This window comes from Protobothrops mucrosquamatus, unplaced genomic scaffold, assembly GCF_001527695.2.
Source record: "Protobothrops mucrosquamatus isolate PMUCROS unplaced genomic scaffold, P.Mucros_1.0 scaffold_221, whole genome shotgun sequence".
Classification (NCBI taxonomy): Eukaryota; Metazoa; Chordata; class Lepidosauria; order Squamata; family Viperidae; genus Protobothrops; species Protobothrops mucrosquamatus.
In genome coordinates this window covers 31,063-40,872 of record NW_015386297.1, presented here as the reverse complement: position 1 = coordinate 40,872, position 9,810 = coordinate 31,063, and the positions used below count along the sequence as shown (strand labels likewise).

Below are 9,810 nucleotides of genomic sequence, written 5' to 3'. Positions count from 1 at the left end.
GCACTTAACCATAGGCCAACATATGAGAGTACATCTGCTGCTAATCTCTACTAGGGAATGAATGAGAAGTCACAATCCCATGCACTCTCCTAAGAAAAGTTCCCCAATGACCTGGATTCAGATTTAACTCTTCAGAAATAAGTAGTTCCTTTTTATTCAGGAAAATAATCTGATTGAACTGAGGCTCCTGGAGTTAAAAAGAGGGTTGGTTTTAGTCAATTTCTTTGCTCCTCTACAGCTCACAGGACCATCTTCCAAACAGTTCCAACAACAAGGATATTTCTAAGGCATAAAAGGAGAATTGGTGGAAAAGGAACTCCTTGTCCATTTATTTGCAGGAGCTTCTTATGGGCAGAATTAAAACACTTCATTCGTGGAAACACAAAGATCCAAGCCAATGGAATTCTGTATTCTAATTTAAAGCGGATTTATAATTTTGCGAATAGATCATTTTAAAAACCACACAAATTCTAAACAATCTAAACAGATCATTAGAAACAGAAAGATATATAGAAAACTTACTTTCATTTTAGCTTCAATCCATTTCATATTAGTTGCAGCTGAAGTAGAAAAAGAGATTATAAAATGAAAAGTTGTTCTGTTTTTAAAATAAGGGTAATCATTCTGATATTTTTAGTTTAGCTTTCACTCCCTTATTTATAATTAAGAAATCATCCCACCTATTCAAGACCAATCGATTTGCCCATCAGCTCCTTATTAAGAAGGAGCTATACATTTTACTTATTTGATGATTCTGGATACTTCTAAGAAAGCTTTCCCCAAACTGGTACTACTCAGATGTATTGGAAGAAATATCAGAACTCCTAGCTAGAAGACATTTGACTGTAGATAGAGATATAAATCACATAATGCTACCACATGAATAAATAAAGGCAGAAACAATTCAAGGGGTATATGTGAAGTATAGACTTATTCTATCCTGCATTCACTTTAATGGGAACCTATAAGAGCAGGAGAAAGCATTAAGATATCATTTTATAAAATATGAACATCGAAAGAATAATAGACAAATGACGCAATAACTAGTGGTAAGAGTGTTTGATACCTCATGATATAGATTCATAGAACCATTTAAAAACTGCACATCTTTAGAAAAAATTGGATTCATATTGCCACTTCTTTCTTGCTCTTTCACCTGGGCAATTGTGCTCTTTGGAGATCAGGAAAAGCTGTCAAATCAGTTTGTAATAAGAAATGATAAGGCACAGGGAATCTGCCACTTAATGTATCATTCCCAAAGTGTTGGGCAAAGTGCAGTAGTTCTGGTTTACTTTCCAAATGGATTTCTAATCTATTTTTGCCCAAGAAAAGCTGTATTTTTCATCAACATAGTTTGCACAACTGCCCAAAGTTAAAGAGGATTAAATATAAGAGAAAGACTGAACACCAAAAACATAAGCTTCAACATCTATCATCAGATTCACGCATTGCAAATAAAAATGGCAAGTAATCAGATCATTTGTTTGTAAAGTAAATGACTTACACCAAATTACAATATCATAATCTTCATAAGCAGATGTCAGAAACTCATGAAGGTAGGGCCTCATCAGCTCAATTCCCGTTTCTGCACATGACCTGTGATCTGAGAAGAAAGTCATCAGATTCATTTGACTCAGTTCAAATTTTCTTTGAACATCATCCCCATGGAGTAACACTCTGACCTCAACTAGTTGCAAACAGCCCAGTGCTGTTGACCTGTGGGGTCTTTTTTTAAAGCCTAAAATACTACAAATCAGAGCTTTCCAGAGAAAGGAAATCAGGAAAATATCCAATATTTCATCTCCATACCAGTTGATAGGTACAGTGAGGGGAAATATTGTATGTTTGCCCACTGACAAAGAAATGATCAGTCTATAATTTTAATGGTAGGTTTATTTGATAAAGTAGATCACAACCTACTATTTGATAAGATAGAAAAATGTGGGTTAGACAGCATCACCACCAGATGGATCCGTAGCTGGCTGACCGGCCGTACTCAGCATGTGGTCCTCAATGGAACCGCATCTACATGGAGGGAAGTGTGTAGTGGGGTGCCCCAGGGCTCTGTTCTGGGCGTCCCTCCATGTAGATGCGGGCCCAGCGCTCTTCAACATCTTCATGAACGATTTGGACGAGGGGATAGATGGGGAAATCATCAAATTTGCAGATGACACCAAGCTGGCAGGAATAGCCAACACTCCAGAAGACAGGCTTAGGATATAGGAGGATCTGGACAGACTTGAACATTGGGCGCTATCTAACAAAATGAAATTCAATGGTGAAAAAAGTAAGGTTCTACATTTAGGCAAGAAAAACCAAATGTACAGGTATAGTATAGGGGCTACCTTGCTCAATAGTAGTAACTGTGAGAGAGACCTCAGAGTCCTAGTGGACAATCACTTAAATATGAGCCAGCAGTGTGCTGCAGCTGCCAAAAAGGCCAACAGTGCTGGGCTGCATTAACAGAGGGATAGAATCAAGATCACGTGAAGAATTAATACCACTTTACAATGCCTTGGTAAGGCCACACTTGGAATGCTGCATCCAGTTTTGGTTACCACGATGTAAAAAAGATGTTGAGACTCTAGAAAGAGTACAGGGAAGAGCAACAAAGATGATTAGGGGACTGGAGGCTAAAGCATATAAGGAACGGTTGATGGAATTGGGTATGTCTAGTTTAATGAAGAGAAGGACGAGGGGGGACATGATAGCAGTATTCCAATATCTCAGGGGCTGCCAGAAAGAAGAGGGAGTCAAGCTATTTTCCAAGGCGCCTGAAGGCAGGACAAGAAGCAACAGATGGAGACTAATCAAGGAGAGAAGCAACCTAGAACTAAGGAGAAACTTCCTGACAGTTAGAACAATTAACAAGTGGAACAACCTGCCTCCAGAAGTGGTGAATGCTCCAACACTGGAAGTTTTTAAGAAGAGACTGGACAGCCATTTGTCTGGAATGGTATAGGGTTTCCTACCTAAGCAGGGGGTTGGACTAGATGACCTCCAAGGTCCCTTCCAACTTTATTATTATTATTATTATTATTATTATTATTATTATTATTATTATTATTATTATTATTATTATTATTATTATTATAGTTTAACAGTGAGAAACAGAATAACAACAAAATAATCCAGAAAAAAGCATTTCAAAAAAGTTATAAATTGATTTGCATTTTAATGAGTGAAATAAGTATTAGATCCCCTATCAAACAGCAAGATTTCTGGCTCCCAGGTGTCTTTTATACAGGTAACGAGCTGAGATTAGGAGCATTCTCTTAAAGGGAGTGCTCCTAATTTCAGCTTGTTACCTGTTATAAAAGACACCTGTCCACAGAAGCAGTCAATCAATCAGATCCCAAACTCTCCAGCATGGCCAAGACCAAAGAGCTGTCCAAGGATGTCAGGGACAAGATTGTAGACCTACACAAGGCTGGAATGGGCTACAAGACTATCACCAAGCAGCTTGGTGAGAAGGTGACAACAGTTGGTGCGATTATTACAAAATAACTGTTGATCTCCCTTAACAGCCTTAGAATAAGCAGAGTCTTCTCCTGCAGTACTAGCCTAAAGTAGTTTAAGGCAAAACACCACCTCCTCACTTCAACACAAAGAATCACTGTCCCCATAGAGTGAAACTAAATTGCTCTATACAAGCCTAATAATGATTTGTTTTTATATATGATAACTGCAGTGAGACTACTATAAGCTTAAAAGTGGAAACGTTCAATACCTACAATGGAGGAATGGTTGGTGAAGATATTGAAATTGGTCTGGCAATTAATGCATCAGACCACAATGCAGACTAGGGTTAGAGTGCGAATTCTAGCCCTAACCAAGGCTGAAAGCCAGCTGGGTGATTTTGGGCCACTCACTCTCTCTCTCAGCCTAAATCACCTCTCAGGGTTGTTGTAGTAGGGATAATAGAAGAAGGAAGGAAGGAATATTAGGTATTTTCACCACTTTGTGTTACTTATAAAAGTAATAAAGGCAGAACAAAAAATCTAAAGATAACCCTTACAGAGATGGCTAAATTAACTTCATTGCTTAGAGAGAAAACGTATTTATGACTGATTGGAATCCCTTAGAGATTTGCTGCATAAAATGGAAAAAAAAAGAACTTGTGGCTTGCATGAGTAGAAAAAAACTGGAGAATAGAAAGGAATGAGCTTTTTGTGTAGAGTAAGAGATTATTTGATAATTTTACTTATGTTTGTTGCAAAGGAACCTGGAAGATTTTTCTTTCTATTTTGTTTTCATTCTTCCTGCATTTTTTCTTTCTCTGTTTAATGTTCTTTGTAAAATATTTAATTAAAAAAAAATAAGATAATGATTCCACAATATACAATTCAACAAATACAATCACCACCTTGCAGACATGACACTACCAAGTTGCTAAATCAGATTTCAATAACCTGCAGATCAACATTAGGCCTAAGTGATGAGTTGTTTTTCAGCTTGCTTTTTTTTTTTACATATACTACCATCAGCACAGATTCTTCTTAGCTTAGGTTCTATTTGTTACATCTAAAACAGGGAACTAAACTTTAATTACCTGGAACCACAATCTGTACACATTGTTCCAACCGACCTACTGATTTCAGATTTTTGTTTACATCTGAATTTAAATATAACTTAATCAAAGCTATCTCATAGAGAATTATAATGCTTACCGTGATATGTTTTATATTAAATTACTGTTATCAGTGTTTTCCCCCTAAGTTATAAAGAGTAAGCGTACATTTAAAAATGTGACAGCAACTGATTGACTGCTTGTTTTCATGTTCAACATTTTATTTTTAAAGCCTTGACCCATAAATTTACCAAAGAACTGACCATATGTATACCATAAAATTAGCCTTAGAGAACATATTTTACAGCTGGGGATTAAGATAAGATAAGATAAGATAAGATAAGATAAGATAAGCTTTATTGTCATTTTTTTACTGTGGGCACAATGGCACACATCAAAAATAAAATTTAGTTGCCCGCTCTTAAAGTGAAACACATACATGACACACACCTAAACATACTATATACAACATATATATAGACCCACACCCCTACATATACATAACAAATAAATATTAAATACTGTCCATCTTGAATATCTTGAAGATCTTTGGATTAACAGGTAACAGGAAATGAAATATTTTCATAATCAACTTGACTTATTGAAATTATTTCACTTAAATATGTTTATATTCCCCTCACTGGTGGTTTTTCAAAAGATGCTTAAAATGTTTTGTCTCATGTTGCTTACTATCTTATGGTTTTACGCTGTCATCATGATCTGCCTGCTACTATTCAAACTATTATTATTTGAGATATTGTAATTATTGTTGTAAAGCATGCCTTAAGAGCTATAAAGAATATAGTAAAAGTAATACACAGTCAAGATATACAACATTAAACAGCGAGGAACAGTTTCAACCTAAGGTTAATGACTTACCAAACAATGTGTAATCAACATCGAGAACCAACAATTTCTTCCCTTCTCTTGGAGGATTCAGTATTTCTATTTTGTAGTCTTTAACTCTGCGGGAGATTTTCAGCAGATTCTCCTCCCTAAACACAAACAATATAAGCATCATGTAGCTGTAGTTCTTTTAGCTAGTCATTCATTTATTACTCTACACAGTGACTCACCGATTTTCTACTTCAACAACCTCCTCTTCAATATCAAAATCATTCACTACATCTTCATTATCAGGAGGTGGCCCAAGGACATCTTCCTATAATGAAGGTAATTTTTTAAACAAATTAGCACAGAGATAGTCACATGTTCGCCTAATTTGGTGGATTAGCCAAAGCCCAGAACAATGACTTCTAGATAGCTATTCATACTATAGAAATTAACAGAGAGTAAACATGGTTGAATGAATTGATAGACACTATGCTCACAGGAAATCGGCAGCTGCCATTTAATTAAAGGCTACTGCCAACAACAAAAAGTACATGGAAATAAAATGGAAAGCAAATGGTACTGTATTCCATAAGTTCACATGATACATACGAATCCTGCATTTGAAATAATACATTTGGTCCATTAATATGTATTGTGCAAAAGCAAATACTTACACAAAGGGCCACCCTGAAAGTTTTCACAAAAGCAGGCTCCTTACATCATTTTAACATGATTTTGATGATTACATTTTAGGGAGTTTTATAGCCATTAGAAATTGGTTTCTGTGTTTTAATAGAGCAATAAGGTATTTTACCAAACTTTCCTCACGAGTCCCCATCATCATGATTTTCGTATTTGGTTTCAATTTCAATGATCCAAGCTTCACATCATTTTCTGCTGGCTTGCCTGCAATATAAACAGATTAGACTTCCTAAGTAACATTGTGCAATTTCCTCTTCTTGCTTATTCTGCATGACATTTTTGAATCACTGACACATTAAGCTCAATGAAGCAAAATATCCCTTTAACCACATAAAACAAATCAATTTTGACCAAATTCTCACTATATAACATTTTCTATGATTGAAAGACACCCAGAGTTACCCTGAGGAAAGATGAGTAGCTTATTCCTCCCTCTCTCTCTCTCTCTCTCTCTCTCTCTCTCTCTCTCTCTCTCTCTCTCTCTCTCTCTCTCTCTCTCTCTCTCTCCCTCCCTCCCTCCCTCCCTCCCTCCCTCCCCCCCTCTCTCTCCTTTTCTGCTATGCATGTTGGAAAGGCTTCAATAAATCAGTAAGAATTCTCTTGGCTGCTTCTCTAACACAGCTTGGTATTTATTTTATTTCATTCAGACAAGAAACATTTCTCTTTCTTTTCAAATAAGAGCAGCCTGTCTGAAGAACTGCTGGGGCTTACATCCTGAGCAGTTTCCACTTGTTTTTCCTAGGTAGCTGAAATCCCTGTTAGCTTGCACTTTAGTCCTTTGTGTAATGATACTAAAACTACTGCACTCACAACTAATACAAACATTGTAGAAAATTAAGAACAAGCTGTACAATAAAATACAATATATATATTTTTCAGTTTTTTCTACTAACGCAGATAACTAAATAACCTAGAAATTGTGTATTTGTGGTTTTGAACTCCAGTCCTGACTGTTACAGCTTAACTGCAAATGGTGGTTGTTTTACACATTTTGAATGCTGAAAGCAATTTATTCATTCAACTGGAATGACTGCCCAACTCACAAGCATGACCATGGTGTGGAGACAAAGTAGCGAGGATGAATACTCATGCCCCAACACTGGCTTAGCAGTTTGCTGACCCTGATCTGCCATGCTTGGAGCCACTAGCTCAACTTGCGTCTCACTTGTACTGTGCACTCAGGGATGGCCCTGCCCCATCTATCACATTTCCAAATCCTACTAGGACTCCAAGTGTAAATAATACTCTGAAAGAGCAGACGTTGTATAGTGATTAAGTGCTTGACAAGAATCAGGGAAACCTAGGTTCAAATTTAACCATGAAAACGCATTGAGTAACCATGAGCTAGTCAATGTCTCTCAGTCTAATCTGCTTCACAGGAATGCTGTGGAAAATAGATTAATGCTGTGTACACTGTCTTAAGTTTATAAAGTAAAAAAGGGATGTCACTCTAACAAACAAATATATAAATAAATCATTTTAACCCATTCAACCAATATACCACATTCCCTTGGGGAATGAACAAAGATCTTCATAAACAAGTATGTCTAAGGCTATAGTCCTAGAGATAAGGTTTTCTCTTTAATCTGTTGGATAGATACATTGTTTCTAACCTTTTAACATGTTACAACTGTATTTCATTTTTTTTCATAAATGCATATGCCTGCATTAGAAAACAAACTCCCTTGAAAACAAATGGAGATATATATGTATACGTGTGTGTGTGTGTATATCATATGTATGTATGTATGTATATATATTGACAAGTGCGGGCCCTTTAAGAACAACACGGTGGGTGATAATGAGTGGACCAATGACCTGATCGAGGAGTAGGGCGCAGAGGTAGCCAGTTATATAAATGAACTCCCAAATCCTTGTTTTTATACTCTGACGGTGTCGGCAGAGTACGAAAGGTAAGTACTCTTGTATATTAAACAGTTTTGTTTATAACCTTATCCTGGTGTTCGAATTCATTTGTTATTTTTACATTTGTTATTATATATATAATAGGTCTTTAGTTATTCGGGTTTTCTCCCGCGTAGAATTAGAAGTGTCTTGGCGACGTTTTGACGAAGTCACATTCGTCATCTTCAGGCTGGTGTCTTCAGCTTCGTGCTTCTAGGAGTAGTAGTCCAACTCGCTGCGGGGCTGCTATGACGTCGCCAATCCGACGTAGAATCATCCTGCGCGGTGTGACGTCGGATTGGCGACGTCATTGCGGCCCTGCAAGTTGGACTAGCAAGTGCATGAAGACGACCGGACTTGATCGTGGTGGTAGGAGGAGCTCCCCATTGACTAACGCGGCAGAAGAACGGGGGAGGACGATCAGCAAATGCCCGCGGCCACAACGGAGGAATTCTCTTGGGGGGAGGATGAGAATGGGGGATTTGTAACAAGGAACGGACAGAGTGTTGCTGGGTGGTGGGGGAGACAGGATGCCACCCAGGATACCGCCCCGGATACGGCATGCAAGGGGGATTCCCATATACGGAGAAACGGTCCCCAAGAACAAGAAAGAAGGGTGTGTGTGGAAGGGAACTGTGGATGTGTTGGGATGACAGTTACGCAGGGGAATGGGATGACGGGGACTGCAGGAGAAGGGGAGACATCTAGATTGCGGCGGGTGGAGGGGAGAAGAATCGGCCGCAACTCGACCGGTGTGTATTGCAGGACCAGAGAAACATCTGATAGAGGGAACCCCGTGTGCATAGGTGGAGGTGCGGAGAAGGCTGCCAATAGCGAGTGTGATGGGGGGGTGTTCTTCCAGTCCTGGGATCGGTGGTGGAGGGGTGCGCGATGAAAAACGGAGGAAGGATATTAAAGGACTACACACGGGAGGGACGTACTTGGAGTGCAGGAATACAGACAGCTGGGCCCTGTTACACGTTCACGCAGCCGGATGCAGGCAATAAGAGGCTATATATAAGTTCTCTCCCAGGAACTGCCTTCTTTGAACCCTGATGATGTCGGGAGTGCCCGACGAAGGCTAGGTTATTTTATTAAATGTTTTATATTTATTCTCTTGGTGATCAGTGTTGACTTACCTTTTAACATGTTACTTGACTTACAACAGATCATTTAGTGACTGTTCAAAGTTACAACAGCACTGAAAAAAGTGACTTATGACCATTTTTCACTTATGACCATTGCAGCATCCCCATGGTCATGTGATTTATATTAGGATGCTTGACAACTGGTTCATATTTATGACATTTGCAGTGTCCCAAGTTCATGTGATAAGCTTTTGTGACCTTCTGACAAACAAAGTCAATGGGAAAGCCAGATTCACTTATCAACCATGTCACTAATTTAACAACTTCAGTGATTCACTTAACAACTATGGCAAGAAAAGTCATAAAATGGGACAAAACTCACTTAATAAATTTCTCACTTAGCAACATAAATTTTGGGCTCAATTGTTGTCGTAAGTCAAGGACTACCTGTATATCACATGACATACACACACACAGAGCACATGCATAAAATTAGTTGAACATTCAACATCTATGCATTAATACATCACTAGAATGTTCTGTTAAAGAGGATGGACTATTGTTGACTGCACAAGCTTGATATCAGTCTGCTTCTTGTACAGGGTGCGAGGGATAAACCTTAGACTAGGGTTTATGTTGTATTTTTTAAGAAGTGCTTTCACATTTAGTCATTTAAACAACCAGCACTATCACAACTACCTCACTTAACAA

At 38.1% G+C, this 9,810-nt stretch overlaps 1 protein-coding gene across 1 annotated transcript in view; it reads right to left on the bottom strand.

Annotated features, from left to right (window-relative positions):
• Positions 1-522: 522 nt before the first annotated feature.
• Positions 523-9,810, bottom strand: part of UBLCP1 (ubiquitin like domain containing CTD phosphatase 1) — a gene marked incomplete at its 3' end in the record, with an annotated part of 11,001 nt that continues 1,713 nt past the window's right edge. Inside the window, exons 3-7 of the mRNA XM_015828144.1 lie at positions 6,219-6,310; positions 5,647-5,732; positions 5,450-5,565; positions 1,505-1,603; positions 523-560 (exon numbers count right to left, since the gene is read on the bottom strand). Of these exons, the coding sequence (XP_015683630.1) occupies positions 523-560; positions 1,505-1,603; positions 5,450-5,565; positions 5,647-5,732; positions 6,219-6,310 (431 nt within the window). The remainder of the gene's footprint in view (positions 561-1,504; positions 1,604-5,449; positions 5,566-5,646; positions 5,733-6,218; positions 6,311-9,810) is intronic.